General features: G+C 34.9%; 1 protein-coding gene across 1 annotated transcript in view; it reads right to left on the bottom strand.

Annotated features, from left to right (window-relative positions):
• LOC120634669 (agrin-like) overlaps nucleotides 1-17,597 on the bottom strand; it is a 90,012-nt gene that overhangs the window by 51,070 nt on the left and 21,345 nt on the right. Inside the window, exon 3 of the mRNA XM_039905424.1 lies at nucleotides 7,311-7,346. Within this exon, the coding sequence (XP_039761358.1) occupies nucleotides 7,311-7,346 (36 nt within the window). The remainder of the gene's footprint in view (nucleotides 1-7,310; nucleotides 7,347-17,597) is intronic.

Raw genomic sequence — 17,597 nt, 5'->3', positions numbered from 1 at the left:
CAATTGGTATATTAAGCCCATGAACTGCCTGGTTGTCTAGATAGTATGTCCGACTTGGGTCACGAAGTCCATGTTGTTGTTTATGGACCGTACTCAGCAATGTGTTTATTCAATCTTGATTAAATTGTACCTTGATAGCGGAATTAAAGGGGAACTGGAAGAGCTAGATCTTTGTTAGACAATAAAATTTCACTCCAAGTATTTCCGCATAATATTAGTGATGCAGATACCTCTATTACTCATAGACCTAAACTCCCACCCCCTAGGTATTTTAGTTGTAATTTTTTTTCTCATAAACTATCGTCGTCATAATTGCGCTATAAAGTGCAAGGTTGTCTTTATTGAGTGGGCCGGATGATAACATTATTCTTCTTTAGTAAGGACTAATATTAATATGCCTAATAATTACTAAAAATCGCCTTTAAGCTTTTTTGCTACAATAACGTAAGATACGATGAACTTATTTATAACATATAAATTTTAAGCGAATTTTTTTTTAAAATCGCTTGCTTTAAAATACTAATCGCTAATAATTTTGAATTGTTGAATATATCTATGTTCTAGCACTTTTTTTACGGCTTCCTTTACAGCTAGCATTACTTCAGGCTTACTTAAATATAGTCTTTGTTATTTCGGATAAAATAACTTTGTAAAAGTGAAAAAATTTACAAATGGATTCAATAGTTTTTAACAAAGAAACAAATCCTTCCTCTCTTAATAACGAAATAAAAGTATAGATCGTATAGATTGCAAAACAATAAATGGATGGATAAATAATGGATATTTTCTTCATTTTATATCATTTGCATACCCTGTGCATATCCTCTATGCACGACACTGGTGCCCAGCAGTAAAAAAATTTATAACCTGAGGATGATGATTTAGCAACCATTTACAGACAGTCAACTAAATTCGTATATATATCCGTTTGTATTCAACTCACCGGCCCTTTTCATTTATAGCTTTAAGGAAAAATATAAACGAAGCTAGGCACTTATCGATAATTTATACAGTTGGAGCGCGGCTGAGAGAGCGGAGAATATCCTAATTTTCTTCAATTCACGAGGCATCCGCCATCATTTTTATCGCCCCTCCTGTCTCCATTTATATCAGCCGTCTACAGCGAACCGCGTTCTAGAATTTTGTTTGTTTCTTTCGAAATTGTTATTTCCGCCTGCTTTCGTTTCTGTAAGCGGATTCGTCTACAGCCTTTATAAAAGTCGAGGAAATGAATTCTCGGCTAAATCCCGACGCTTGATCTTATTCCGTGGGAGATAAATCTAATGTATACGTCTCTGGTGTTGAGGTGATGTTTTTTCGATTTAGTTTATATACAAGCTATTTTAACCATTTTTCTTAAACTATAGCTCAGTTAGGAGTAGGTAAATATAAGTTTAATGATGCAGTATATGCAATTACCAAACTGACATGAATAAAAAATAAAACAGATTCGATTTCAAATCTTATTTGTTTCTTTATGTGATTGTCACGACGAAATTCTGATTTTCCCCTGAGACTACCATAAATTCATCTCCACATTCAACTTTTAAATACAATCATTTGAGAAGATATCGATATTGATGCCTAGACCGTCCACCTAGGTTCAATGTGGATTATTGGGCTTTCAAGGTTTTACTACATGTAAGTTATAAAAACAACTAGAGACCACGTGAGTGAACTACTCTCAGGATTTGTTCTCAACTTGCGTAGTTTAAGCTAATAAAACAGTTACTTAATTAAAAAGAATCCGCCGTTTTTATCCCAATCATGTGTTATTATATTTTTTATTAACTATTACGTGAGCCGTAATAAGTACAGAGCTGAAGTTTTCACAGAGTATGTATTTATATTAAGCGTCTGAGTGCCATTGAAGCAAAACGAATTTTGTATGGGAAGATTTGAATAAATAGGTTGAGCTTTCAGCTGTCTTTTTAATTTTAGAATGTCTGTATGGATCTAAATTACTTTGTCTTTTCTTTACATGTAAGCAAGTAACGAAATGTATAATTACGTGAACGGAAAACTTTGCTTCGAATCAAGCAAATTGTGCGGATGAAGAGAGTTTGGCTTAATTAAAGCTTATAAAAAAACAAGAGAAGAAGAAATCAAAAAGAGTGCATGTACCTCAAATTTAAAAGAATAAGTCGAATTTTAACCCGTGGCCAATTATCATAAAAGAGTTATTTCTAATCGGATAGTGAGTTTCAATGCGTTTATTTAGTTTTATTTTTGTCCTTTTCTACATAAAAATTGTGTAGGTATTATATCAATAAGTAATATGTTGAACTCTTGAAAGTCGAGTAAAGTAAACATAAGCTTGACGTATGAAATGTGTGCAATACAACCAAGAGCATTTTCAGCTTCGAAATCGAGAAGAAAATTGTAAATTAACTTTTGCTAAAGCGTTGTGTGAGTTCGCGCTCGACAATGTCTGCTCAGAATTTTAACTAGACGATAGAGATCGGTAATCCCAAAGCCAAAGCCTGCTAACACAATGCGGTGGTAAAGCGGATATTCGCGTCTTATTTAAGTCCGCCTTTAATAATTTAGTCACGGATTCAACTCCTCAGGTAGAAAATTGGGTATTGTGCGATTGTGCGAGTTTGGTTGGGTTTAATCATGCTTTCTAAGACTTGAATATTTTTATTAAAATTATAGTTTTATTGTTTTGCAATCTATACGATCTATACTTTTATTTCGTTATTAAGAGAGGAAGGATTTATGCACGCCAATGGTGCCCAGCAGTGGCGTACATAGAGGGTATGCAAATGATACAAAAGAAAATATCCAGTACGAGTTATAAGAAACTTAAGGATAGCATTGTAAGACTTATAAAAAAACTTTGAGTTATAAAAAAACTTTCCTTAAGTATTTATAACTCGAACTGGAGATTTTCTTCATTTTATATCAACTGCATACCCTGTGCATACCCTCTATGCACGCCACTGCTGAGTGGGCACAGGCCTTCTCTCTGTGTAGGCCTGTAAAAACGTGGGCTGGCTTAAACAATTTTTAGCACTACATCTTCTTTTGCAACTAAGCGTTATTACACTTAGATTCCACGTCTGTTTCCAGCAGTGTCTTGCCCACTTGGCCTAGTCTCAAGCATTACATTTTATGATTTTTTAGCCACAACTGTTTTTAGAACATGCTAGATTAATAACCACAAAAGTTGTCTTGCTTTCTGGGGAACGTGATGCCCTCATCACAAATTTGACGAGCTGGTAGTGATAAATTAAGATAAGTTCAGCTACTTTGGTTCTATTATAAGTTGTAGCTAGAGTAACAGCTGATAAATATTAAGGATTATCTAATAAGCGAGTGGACAAGGCCTATTCCCAAAAATGGGCAATGGTATGCATTGACATACAACGGTTTTTATGAATGACAACCTAAAATAACAAAAAAATAATAACAAGTAAATTATAGTACAAATTTTGACATACACCCTGACTGAGATTGTAAATTTATTAATCACTAGCTGTTGCCCGCGACTTCGTCGGCGTTTGAATTAGTTTTTTTATGTGGCAATCAATTTAGTTGAAGTTCTTAAAATATTTAAACTATTCAGTATCGCTAAGCCTTAAATAAGGGGTTTGCTGCCGTCCACTGAGAAGTTCTGTGCTCTATCTCCAACCACATTCATCAGATCTTCACAAATTTTGGGCAAAATTATACACATATTATCACCTCTATAGTACAAAAATAATTATTTAAATTGGTTATAATTTTTCGGAGTTATGGTGTACAATCGTCAAACACTTTCATCCCCTATCCCAAAAGAACCGAGCTTAATATCGGGACAAAATGTATCTTATATTACTTCTAACACTTTCAAGAATATGTGTACAAAGTTTCATGAGGATCGGTTAAGTAGTTTTTGCGTGAAAGCGTAACAAACAAACTTACATTGATATTTATGATATTAGTAGGGATAGGGAAGTAGGGATTATGTACGAGCGCATATATTGTTATGTATAAATACGAATATGAATGTTCTACAGTTGGAAATAAATTCTTTATTTATTTAATAAAGCGAGTGTACCTTGTTCAGGGTTCTACAGTCAAGCAGGGAACCCTTATAAAATATTAATCATGTCTGTTTTCATTTTTGTTACTAACATATTATTATTCAGAAGTAATCAAATATGCTGAAATTTAGCATACATAGGTAAAAAGTGGTGTCCTCGTTGAATAGGTATTCTCAAGTCGATTAATGTTTACAATAAAATCAATTTCCCTTCTTTTAACTACACTGTAATAAAAAGTTTTATTTCTCGCCAAAATTCTAGTACCACAGCACATATTACCAAATTGTATATTTTTTTATCACGATTTTCAAAGGTCAATATCATCATGAGCCTACCGGGAGGATATTATTCTACAGTTAGCGTTCCTGCTTTGCAACAACTCTTTATTTATTTCTCTTCTGAACTCTCGACGGCTAAAACAACTTTGTTTCAAATAAATCCTGATTTTAGGTTAGGTACGGTTAGATGCTTTCTTTATTACCTTTTACTTAGATTCTAATAAATTACATGTGGTTTGCTTCAAACTAAGACTTCGCATTGGAGAAAAAAAAAGAGTTCTAACTTTTATACGTAACTTCTTTTTTATCCTTCGAAGCGAATTTATACAAAAACTATATTTATTCAAAGATGGTAATATACCTACATAAACTAGTCATATGACAATGCATCGCAATTTCACACATAATGATTTCGTAAATTTGATTTACACTTTTTTGCCCTTTTCCTTTACAGGTAACCACAGAAAGACCCAATTAACTTCTCGTAATAAGGCCCAAAGGTAAAACGTACGTTTACGTTGTTACTTTGATCAGCGAAACATTTTCTGATATTGCCTGTTTTATATTTTACAATTTTAATAAAAAGACAAGAACAATATATCCCAACAACAATATATCACATTAAATGTGATGCACATTTATAAGCTACTGTTGGTCCACCTTTTTCGTGATTTATTACTCAATACTCAATATGAGGGTACATACGTGATAGAGTCGTGTTCCCTTGGGTCTGAACAATGAAACTTTTTTATAACATTTTTGCTAACCTGTGTGGTTAAGTTAGTAAAAATTAAATCAAAATAAATATAAATAGGGTGTTTTTATCATATAAAAAAACCTCTACGTATCAGTTACAACTTAAAACAAGTAGAAAATAGAATTAAGATTTTTTTGATGACTATTTTACGGTGTGGCTGTTAATTAAAATGGCTACTTTTATTTAATTGCGGTTTTGTCCATAGGATAAACGGAAAATCTCACTACAGTAAAATGTCGTATCAATTTAGCTTTGTCACTTTTACCATCTTGGCATAGAATAAAAACTATATATCTCTCGTTTTTTTTTGTTTTAAAAAAACAAAAATTTACGCAAATATATATGTTAACTAGGTACTCAAAATATTATTCAAATGGTAATCAAATAATATTGCGCCTATACGACTTAAAAGATTTCGGATTCGGATATAGTTACTACGCCCGCTACACCGCCTAGCTATTTGGTGTTCTTATATAGTACCGCGAAGGAAACGAGTAGGTTGATTAGTAAACACTTTCCAGCCTTTTTCATTTTACCTGTCAATAAACACACACATACATAGTTCGGAGGGCACATAGTTCGGAGAAAGGATGGACGTTGGGGTCTCAAGGTGCTGGAACGGCAGCCCCGAACTGGTAAGCGCAGTTATGTCGTCCGTCCACCTCGTTGGTCGACCCCCAACGAGGTGGACAGATGACATTAAGCGTAGCCGTCGCAGGTAGCCGCTAGATCCAATCAGCACAGAACCGTGGAATTTGAAACTCCCTACAAAAGACCTATGTCCAGCAGTGGACGTCTATCGGTTGATATGATAATGTTAATAAACAGGGAACAGTGAGATATATTAAGCTAAGAGGCCTTAGTCATTTCTAAGAATCTCCCATTGCCTAAGAATTTCCATTTTGGATGAAATTACACAACGATTCTCCATAACAACGGACTGGGCGTACTGAGAATTTCTTAACATAAATAATTTAATACCTAACTATTATTGGTCTGAACCAGAAATTTAAGTTCTTTTAATCTTAGATCCTAAGATCTTAGTTTGATTATTAAAGTTAGCCATGGGGCATTCGCGTTGCGGTAATTATGGCACAGTACGACTGGCAAAAACTAAGCTAAGACTTGTAAATATACTAAGCATTCCACGGGTAGTGATTTTATACTGCATTATTTCATCATATAAACTATTATTATATATATATTACTGGGCACAGCCCTCCTCCCACATTGAGAATGGTTTAGGCCATAGTGCACCGCGATGGCCTAGTTCGGATTGGTGGAATCCACATGTCTTTTAGAACATTATGGAGAACTTTCAGGTATGATAAGTGATATTTTTATGGCGTAAAACGCACATAACTTAGTAAAGTAAGAGGTGGTGCTGGAATTAGAACTCGGCACCCCTAAAATGAAGCTGAACCTATAACCACTAGGCTATCGCCACTCTTTTCTGCATTATTTACCATCAGCTCATATCGTTGCCAAGCACTAACTTGTCATCAGACTAAAACGACATACAAAGACTGGTAAAAACTACCCAGCCACTCCTTATGGCTATAATGTCGCCGTGATGTAAAATATGAGCATTTTCGGTACGTTAAATGATGTAGTATTAGATGATAAAATGTAATATGGGACGGGCTTAAGAGGTTAATGTGGGCCGCGCCCTCCCAAAGTCTGAACAAAGCAATTTTGCTGCTCTCGCAGTAGTTGGCATGTCACCCGCACTATGTACTCGTGCAGACCAAAGATAAGGCTTGTAAAGTTACAAACACACTGAACCAACCATGTGACGATGTTTAATTAGGATAGTTTGACAATTTAGAAATTTCGTTGCAGTAAATCGCATTATTTTAGCAGACTCGCTTTGAAATACATTTTAAGTTGGGTTGTATTGCATGTTTAATATCATTATTATTTTATTGACAACATCACAATTACCTATGAGGGTGGGATTTAGAGTTTAAAATTGACACTGCACCGACAGCAAAACGCGGAAAAAGCTAATTTTGTAATCTGGCTCTGGACTGGTTGCGGTTTTTAGAAATAAATAACTACCAAATTTCCGGACATTGAACCCAGGACCTTCGCTTATGAGACCATAGCTCATCACTGCTGCAGTTATCAAAACTATGTGTTTACTGTGGAAATACGATACAAATATTATTTCTATTAATGACTTTGTAGCTTATAATAAATTAAATCCACGTCACTGAAAATGATGTATTATTTATAGCTTACCTTCCGGAGCGGGCGGTCGTGGTTGATAATGTAAATCTGAAACAAATTAAAACAACATTTACTTATCATTTATTTATACAAGAAGGTAGAGACGTAGGAGCGCCGGTCTATACATTTAATAAAACTGCGTTTTCATTTGATTGTATTATTTGAATATATAAAGTAACTATATTACCTTAATACAAACAATTTAACCTTAACATAGTCAACTTAAGAAAGTTTATTTCTTAAATTAACCTATCCATATCCCGATTCTCTATTTTAAATGTTCGTTTTTATACATAGGAAACATGTGTCACAATTAAAATGTTATCATATTTTCAAGAAACTTTTCATATTATGTATATAATATGAAAAATCGGTATTTTGGCTTTAGTAACACTAATAAAAAAAGTACGATTTTCACGATTTCTTTAAATTCCATTTCCAAGGCAAAAGTTTGTATAAGAATATGTTGAGAGCTAAGGAAGATTCCATTGCTGTGAGGTATACACATAGCACGGCCCCCTTGCCTACGGTTACAGGTAGACCTAAACGTTGGAAACAGCGGAAGAGGCGAGCCCTGTTACAAAGGTGTAGTTATTGTGGGTAGCAGCGGTCTCAGTATTGGCTTGAGGACAGAACTATAGTAGTTTATAGGGTTCAAGTCAATCCGTGAGCGAAGCCAGGGTATTGCACGACAGTCACGAAGCTGCAATAGCGGAAGGCAACGGGAGACCACCAGCTCAGCTAGATCAGCTCTCATGAACAGTACAATAACAGATATTGCCCCGAGTCTCCAGCGTCCTTTTAATGGGGCAGGGGTGCGAAGAATCTCCGGAGGGAAACTTGAAACGTAAGAGACATGATGGAACACGGGAAACTTTCTAAGATTATTCTGGAGATGGAGCGTCTGAAACTTGACATTCTTGACTTAAGCGAAACAAAGTGGCCTGGTCAAATAAATATGAAAGGAAAAATTCTTCATTACTCCGGCAACAACCAGTAAACTGACTTTCTTCTTATGTTCAAAAAAATCTGTCAAATCGTGTTATGTTCTGAATGAACATAACACGATTTGACAGATTTTTTCGATAAACCATTGGTTGAAATTGAGGTTTTTTATGGCTAAGTTGTAACTTTCTTGCAACAAACGGGCTGACGATCTTTTAACCTGCTCATTATCAACATCTTTAGGGGCACAAAAAGAAGAAGAGAAGAATCGTACTAGAAAGGTAAATCGCTTGGCGACACAGCTTTATCGGAAAGTGATAACGAGTCACGACAGAAGCCACCTACTAGACAATTCTTCTAGGGGATAGCTTATAAGTAAATATAAATGATATCTAGCTAACTCTACATTTATATTGCCCTGTGAGATATGAGATATTACTTTTCTGATAATAATGAATAAACCAATTAATAAACTCAAAATTTAAGTTAAAAAAAGGCAAAAAATTCTGTTAGTATAATACAATTTGGATACAAATATAATATGAAACAATTCACAAACTCGCGAATAAAAATCATATAGACAAAATAACTCGGTTGGCTGCGCAGTTCATTTGTGAAACCCATTCGAATTGTTATTTAGAGCAGAAACCACAATAATCTAATTATTAAGCCAACCCATACACACCCCAACGTTTTAACTCAACTAGTACACAGTTCCATTAGTTTTTACTACTTTCTGGTGCTAAATGTAATGTATTTTCGTTCGGCCATGGACACAGAAACAATGCGCGTAATCGAATTCCAGGAAAAACGTTTGAGTGTACATTTTAATTGGTTGCTGTAGGCAAAAAGCATAGAATGCAGGACAATGATGCGTAAATTGCAAGCATTTTAATCAATAAATTGTTTATCAAACGAGTGTTAAAAAATAAAAATGTTAAGTAAGTGAATACCTACTAAGAAAATGCGATTACCTTAATACATATTGTGAAGACTATACACATCTTTTATTAAAAAAATATGATTTATCTGCTATTGAAAGTATATTTATACTACAGAAAAGAGCCGTACGATCAATATATAAACTTAGATCACGCGAATCGCTTCGTGAAAAATTTAAACAAATAGGTATTCTTACAGTAGCTTCGCAATACATTTATAATAATATAGTCTTTGTGATGCAAAATATTTCTCTTTATAAATCAAAAGCTGAAATTAACAATCGACATACCAGAAACGGTCATAAATTAGTGATATCTGCATATCGTCTGCGAAAGGTGCAGAACTCCTTTGTGGGGTTGAGTATACGCTTTTACAACATGATTCCTAAGGAAATTCTTGACCTACCAATGCATACATTTAAAAAATGTGTAAAAACGCATCTAGTACAGCGAGGTTACTATACATTTGATGAATTCCTCAATGACAAGGTAGAATGGAAGCAGACAGCCTCGCTCTCATCTCCCGCAAGATAGCAAAATGATTGTAAATGTTGATGTTGGAAAAGAGCAACTACTGAGTTTCTTGCCGGCTCTTCTCGGTAGAATCTGCTTTCCGAACCGGTGGTAGAGTCACACAAACATGCATACTTGACGTTTCAAAAGTGCTTATAAAGTAGGCCTACTTGAAATAAATGAATTTGAATTTTGAATTTATTAAATCCATCTTACACAGGGAATCTCAAATCGTAACTAAAAAAAGGGTATTTGAACATTCTTCTGCTTTCAAGATACATCATCCTCAATATCTAACTGATGGGCAGAAGTCCCGAAATGTATAATAAACCCAAAATATTTTGTATCACCACAATTTAAAACAAAATAAAGTACCTATAAGCACTAATTCTGTTTCTATTATTTTATGAATGGCCAACCTCTTACTGAATTGTATATTATTCCATTGTTTTATTGTTTCCATTGAAGTTATTGCTCAAAGGAAATCATTTGTTATGAAAAATTGATTTTGATTATTTTATTATAATATTGTCCTTTTTTCAATAGAATTTAAATATAGCATAGCTACTAATTTACCTATATACCTAAACTTTAACGAAAATACTTTATATTGGGCAAAATATTTTTATAGAAACAGAAAACAGTAGTTCCTGCCACGTAAAACTTAAGGCAACAGTGAATAGGCTTTCTCAACCTAGACCACATCATTGCTTTCTAACAGGCATGATTGTCGTCAAGCGCTGGCCTAACGTTCTGTTTTTTTTACACTTGATAGACTTGCGCTTGACAACTATCATGCCTGAAATAAGCAATTATGTGGTCTAGGCGCGCTTGCCTATAAAATGCCTATTCACTCTTGCCTTGAAGGCATTCAAGTTGTGTGAATCAGGAAAGAACGAAGCCTGAAGAGCGTTCCAAACTTTAGCAGTCCGTATCAGAAACGTAGATGAAAAGCGCTACGTAGATTTAACGTACTATAAATTGTTAAATTTGTTTATATAACTTAACTCAGTAATAATTATCTAAATTGAATTAAATTATGTATTTAATAAGTAAATACTTATTTTTTCTCCCAGGTAATTATGATACAAATATTAAACTTAAATAGACGTAGTAGTAGCAGTAATATGTTCAATGTATAAAAGGATCTTTATTAAAAGAAGGATTTTTTAAGTTACAATTATACCTACAGAATACACATACGTACGTATTTACGATGAAATTAACTTGGACAGAATTATTACTAGAACAAAACACAACGTACAAAAGAACCAAACATTAGCCGCGAAACTCAAAACTTAATATTTTGGTACGCGACAGCGACACAATCACGACCCACCTAATGGGTCCCACAGTACTGATAAATATAAAATACAACAAGAGGTTGGCAAAACGCGCGGTCACAGGCCGGGTTGTTCTGGGGTGCCATATTGTTTTATTGCAAATTGGTTGGACGTACCACGCCAGTCCTTTACATATACGAGGCTATTAAACTACGCTCGGTGCCCAGTCACGTGTTAAAACGAATCCGATCGCTGCAGAATGTTAGACGGACAGCAGCCATTGACTCTCATCATAGTGAACTCCACAGTATCAGTACAAAGTTTTCCAGTGAGATAAGTTTTTGTAATGACTTGAATACTTCCAGTACCGATGAAATTAGTTTGACAGCCGATTGGCGCAGTCACCAGCGACCCTGCTTTGTGAGTCTAAGGCCGTGGGTTCGATTTCCACAACTGGAAAAGGTTGCTGTGATTAACATGAATGTTTTTCAGTGTCTGGGTGTTTTTATCTATATTATTGGTATTTATGGATATAATTCATAAAAATATTCATTAGTCATCTTGGTACCCATAAAACAAGCTACGTTTAGTTTGGGGCTAGATAGCGATGTGTGTATTGTTGTAGTATATTTATTCCTTTGAGATTCGCAAGTTCATTTGCTGATGTGTCAGGACTAGAAATCTCTTAATTAGGGTATCATACCAACGCCGAATGGTTGGCTTCTTTGTTGCAAACAATCGAATCGCCTCGCTAATTTTTGCAATCGATTGCCCTATACGTGAGGACGATTATAGATGTAATATAACGCTACGAACGCTTAAGGGGTTAAAAAAACGAAGTAATATCGGTATAATTTAGGTATATTGTATAGAAAAGTTTTAATGTAATTTAGATATATTGTTCGGAAGTTTTACGTGGGCGAAGTCACGGGGAACCATTAGTCCTAATATAAGGATACCTATAGCTTAATTAAACAGTAGGTTAAAATTTCGAAATTAATTTAAGCTAAAATTTTATATCGAATTTTACATCGAGTACATATCAAGAGAATAACTTAATATTTGTGGATAGTCGGAGATATGGGTTGCCAAGTCAATTGCCACGGAACCACAATAAACTTAGGTGAGGATCACTGAAAGTAAACTATATTTAATACTAGAGTTTTTCATGGCTGGCAAGTCCTCATCACGGAGACCGTCGATAAAAATATTAGGCAAATATCCAACTCGATTCAATATCAAAACTGTAGCTATTCTGTCGAAAAAATCGTGTACGTTTGGCAAAAACTAAACGATTTAAAGCGTAACTGATGTTTTGTAGGAAGTGTACCGCTATTTACATAAAGTTTTCATATGTATTTTTTTTATATCATCAGTTATCTACGGAAAAAATTGGAACTATGAATATAAAGATATAATACTGTATACCGTTGGAATGTAAGATTGAGTTACATCATGCATATTACGTAAAAGGAAGGTTACGAGGACTATTTCAAACATGTGTTGAAGTTACATAGCATCATATAAGATTAGGCTTAAGCGCATTGGAAAATGGATGGACTAAGTAAAGTTTAAACATAACATTTTTCTAATATCATTAAATTATCGATATTTGACTAAGCAAATTCTCAGTAATCTCTTATTAAAATTAAAAACAATGTAAAAAAAATCCTAAAATATTTTTACCGATATAGCGAGTGCGATAAAAAATCGTTTAAAAGATATCGGATAGAGAATATTTCAATCGAGTCCGAGATTAAATCCGGTAGGGAGGCAACAGGAAACTGAAGTGGTATCGATTTACAAGGAATCGAGGCGGCCGGTACAGCCCGCAACAAATTGAAATTGATATCATCGGTGGGCAGCCACCGGATATTACGGGTGTCAAGCACAATCACGCACTGGCTTGCCTAGTTGCAATCTATATCGCAATTTGCTCAAACATATCTATCTGATTTAAGAATGGCATTGTACCAGGAAAAAAAGACAAAAGTAAAGTAGGTAAACCTTACTGTACACCAACTAGCGCATTCATAATAGATAACATTATCAACCCATTACCAGTATACTACAAGGGACAAGTCTGAGAAAAAGAAGGAGCCGTAGGTCGTGGCAACGGTGTGGTAGACTTCACGTGGCTTTCAGAAAATAATCGAGAACTTTTAGGTGCACACGATGTTTTCCTTTGTCGTTTCATCAAGAGATATTAAATTGCTAATAATAAATAACTAACAGGTGCGAACCGAGGATCGAACGAAAAGCCTAAGTTTCACCTGATATGATATCACCGAAAATCACATTGAATCACATTTGTACAATTGGCGGCCTTTTCAAGCTGCGAGTACAGTTCACATGTAATAGGTACCTATACGTCACGACAAATATTACCAAAGAATGACAGATTTTGGAAAATTGTTGTGTATATTACACGAAAACAATTGCTTATCCAACCTCACTAATTCGCTACTGTTAAAATTGCCCACCGCGCAAGTATAACGACAGCAAATATCTTTTTATGTGACGCTTCCTTTACTCAGTCTTTTTTTATAAACGTTCTAAACTTTTCAAGCGAAAGAGACAGCAAATCAATTAAAAATGAGGATATTTATAGGATTACAACTATTCGGTAACTTTTGCGCGACCGCAGAAAACCTTCAGCTCAATGAAGTGCGAAGCTAAAGTGACAATGGGAGGGTACAAAACTGTGAATATTTATAGACCGACGGGGGTTCAAAGGTGCTGGAATGGAGATACTGCACCGGAAAAAACAGGACCCGCAAACTAGATAAAATACATCAAGTGTGCCTTGCACTAATTAAAGTCGCTGTAACGGTATGTAAACGGCACAATACTGTTGAATTTAAAAAACTGTATAAATAACCTAGCCTAGCACTTTCATTGTTGTGCATTGCTCTCCCCATCACTATGAGGTAGATTATGCTTTAGAACCCTCCCTCATATTATGAGAGGCCTATTCCCAATTTTTATACATTAAGAAGCTAATATAATAAATAAATAATAAAATAAATATACTACGACAATACACACATTGCCATCTAGCACCAAAGTAAGCATAGCTTGTGTTATGGGTACTGAGATAGCTGATGAATATTTTTTTATGAATGTAATACACATAAATACTTATTATATACAGATAAACACCCAGACACTGAAAAACATTCATGTTCATCAAACATTTTCCAGTTGTGGGAATCGAACCCACGACCTTGGACTCAGAAAGCAGGGTCGCTGCCTACTGCGCCACTCGGCCGTCGATATATATAATTCATTAGCAAAGCTAATTTTTTCCCAAAGGATGATTCTTTTAGGACCCAAAATAATAAAAAAAATTTAAAGCAGAGATCAATATTCATTCCTTCAGCTTTCATACTTTTTTTTTTTTTTTTAAACACAAAAATTTGGAGGTATGCAAAGATGACTTCTTACAAACTACCGCCCTGTGTCCATTAACCTAAGTCGTAGATGTTTAAATTCAATCAAAAAACCGGAAGTTGTATTCATTACGTACGTACCATTACAGCCTTAGTTACTTCAGTTGCTGGGTGGTACTTATTAAGGTAAAACCTGCGTGTTTAACAACCGTTAGTCATTTTCACTATTGTATAAATTATAGCTTTATACTCAATTATTTTACTGTGCAGAACATAACCGTTGACTGTGGAGACGTGCGTGATTCAAAAAAATACCGACAAATACTAGTCGTTTAATGATCTAAAACACATAGCTCCATTATTTTTGTAATACATTACGACTGTCTATTGTAACGTGATTAATGAAAGTTACAAGACATATTTATCATCATTATCATCAATTGTTAACGACTTGGGACTTTGGGGTGCTTTATCATCATCGACCCACTACAGAGCACGGATCTCCTCTCAGATTGAGAAGGGTTGAGTAGGCTGTAGTTTACCAGATGGGCCAATCATTGATTCAATACAGCAATAGCAAATAAATAAGCAATAGAAGAGTATTCATCATCAGCGTCACTTTCTTATTTTATTTTGTTAATTCTATTATATATCTTCATACCATTGCCGGCCCACTACAGAGCAGCTACAGGTCACACACTTTTCTTTCCGAGAGTAGACCTCTCGAAAAGAGAAGTGTGTGACCGTAGTCCACCACGCTGCCAAGTGCGGATTGGTTAACTTAACCTACTCTTGAGAACATTATTTATTTATTTATTTATTTATTTAAGAGCACTAACAACATGCATATTACACGTTTTTTAAACATAGGACACACACGAACACATGGACTGATATGCACGTCAATGACAAGTGCACATAGCATTGACAAAGCGTCATATAAACTTAATTTGCAAAAAATAAAAAAAATTTAACACAAAATTTAACTCACGGATAAATGTTCGGTGAGTTTTTTTCTAAAAGCTGTGGGTGAGTCATGGAAGATATCGATGCTAGGTATCTTTTTAGATAAATCGTTGTATTTCGCACAAATAAGTATAATAGGCGCTTGTTTTCCGAGATGGGATTTAGTAAATGGTATATGAAAAAAATTTGTGGATTTGCAACTTCTGGTGTACCGGCGCGGGACAGTCAGAGATATATGATTGAGAAGGTTGTTACATTTAATTTTGTTTTGTAATATGGAGAACTAGTAGGCATGCACTATGCTTCTCGACACCTTTGAACCACGTGATAAATTCCACAAAATAAAAAACGCGTCGCTGGACTGAAATTCGGACTTCCGAAAGGGAACCTGAAGTCCACTCTCAATTAAACGCATTTATTACCACCACATTATATAATGTTTATCTAAGCAAACTGTAATACAGCTTATCTTATACAAAGTATGTTGATTTGGAAAACAATCAATGTTGCAATACACATTAAGTGTACTACATTAATTCCGAAGCATTTGTAAAAGTTTGAAAATAACATGTACATTTATTATTTAAATTTAAGTATTTGTTATATTTTGGTAAGGAAAAAAAAGGAAAACAACTTTTGAAATGTGTCATTATTGCTATTACAATAAGAGGTTTACTATTACCTATACGAGAGAATATTTTTTTAATATTGCTAAAACGTCAACCTACATTCTGATAACTGAAGTTGTATTAACTTAGAAGTATTTTATTACGGAATCCGGTCGCTGACGCGAATGCCTCTGTCAGTTAGTTACGCTAATGTGATTGAAGTTTACACAAACATTTGCCAGTTGTGCTAAATTCCCCCTGGATTTAATCCTTTTAGATTAACAACACCGCTGACGGATTGACTGAACAGTAGGATACCATAAATGATGTGACCTATGATCTCAGTATACAGGTCTCTGTAACAGTCAAAATTTGCAGTTTGAAGCAAGCCGTGTATCTTTACTTTATTTATTTCTAAAGTTTTATTCACTAGCAGGCATCAATAGTCGTCAATAGAATGAAAAGCTCCTGGGATCGATGTTTGCGTCTATTCATTTATTATGATTTTATTTCAGTGATAAGTACAAAGTTTAACTAGAATATCATAACAAATATGCCTTTGCACGATCTATTTTCTATTCTTAGTTTCTTCTGTATATGTGTATACTATGTATATTATGTGTGTGTGCAATAAAGCTTTCAAACAAACAAACAATACATAGGCACGTTCATGAGGCGGCCTTATCGCTAACAAGCTTCTGTTATACAGTTTTACGGATTTGACGACCTCTCTAGCGATGAGCGCTGTGTGAGGTCCTGGATGCGATCCTAAGCAGAGGAAGTGGGATATTGTAAAATCTGAATTTTCTCTGGTCTGGTCTTGTGAGAGGCTTAAGCCGTGGCTATTTACCACCTTATAGACAAAACCGTGCCGTTAAGAAAATTGACGTTCCAATACGATTTCGCGTAGAAACCGATTAGGTGTCCGGGTTAATAAACTGTCATACCCCTAACAGGTTAGCCCGCTACCATCTTAAACTTCATCATTCTTACCAGCAGTGAGATCGCAGTCAAGGGCTAAATTGTAGTGGAATAAAAAAAATAAGATGTGTTAGACGGTTTAAAAAAAAATACTTTGCAATATACACCACAAAAAAGTTATAGCAAGATAATGTCGCCCTTGCACCTTGACTCTAGAGAGTATTACTTGTTGTTTTCTTTGTTTTCGTGTTTTGTTGGACTAAAGTCTTTCTCCCTATCTTTGTAAATATAGTCTAGTAATACATCCTATTCGCATCTTCTTACACATTTTATGGATATAGCTCAAGCAACGTTAACGAGAATGTGATAGTATTACAAAACGTTAGGTGGAAACTCCCCATAAATTGCAAACTTGGTTCATATATTCCGCAAGAATTTTGTGCTCGAACAGCGTGAAAATTAATCGATCGATTAGCCATTTGCTCCAAAGCTAAGGTTGAACGAGACCCGTGAATCAGTCCCCACCCCCCACAGTTAGGTCACTGCTAGTCGAAATTAATTCGCTTGGCAAAAAAGCACTTGTAACGGTATCAGGTAGTACAATTGATTGACAATTAGTTTATTACGATGTTTAACTTTTGATCAGCCTATTGGAGTAGGCCAACAGGTAGAAGGTCTGCTCAATTATGCGAGAGGGTTGTGTATGATTACTTTTTGTTTTAGTTCCTGT

Source organism: Pararge aegeria, chromosome 2, assembly GCF_905163445.1.
Source record: "Pararge aegeria chromosome 2, ilParAegt1.1, whole genome shotgun sequence".
Lineage (NCBI taxonomy): Eukaryota > Metazoa > Arthropoda > Insecta > Lepidoptera > Nymphalidae > Pararge > Pararge aegeria.
This window is presented reverse-complemented; position numbering and strand designations above follow the sequence as displayed.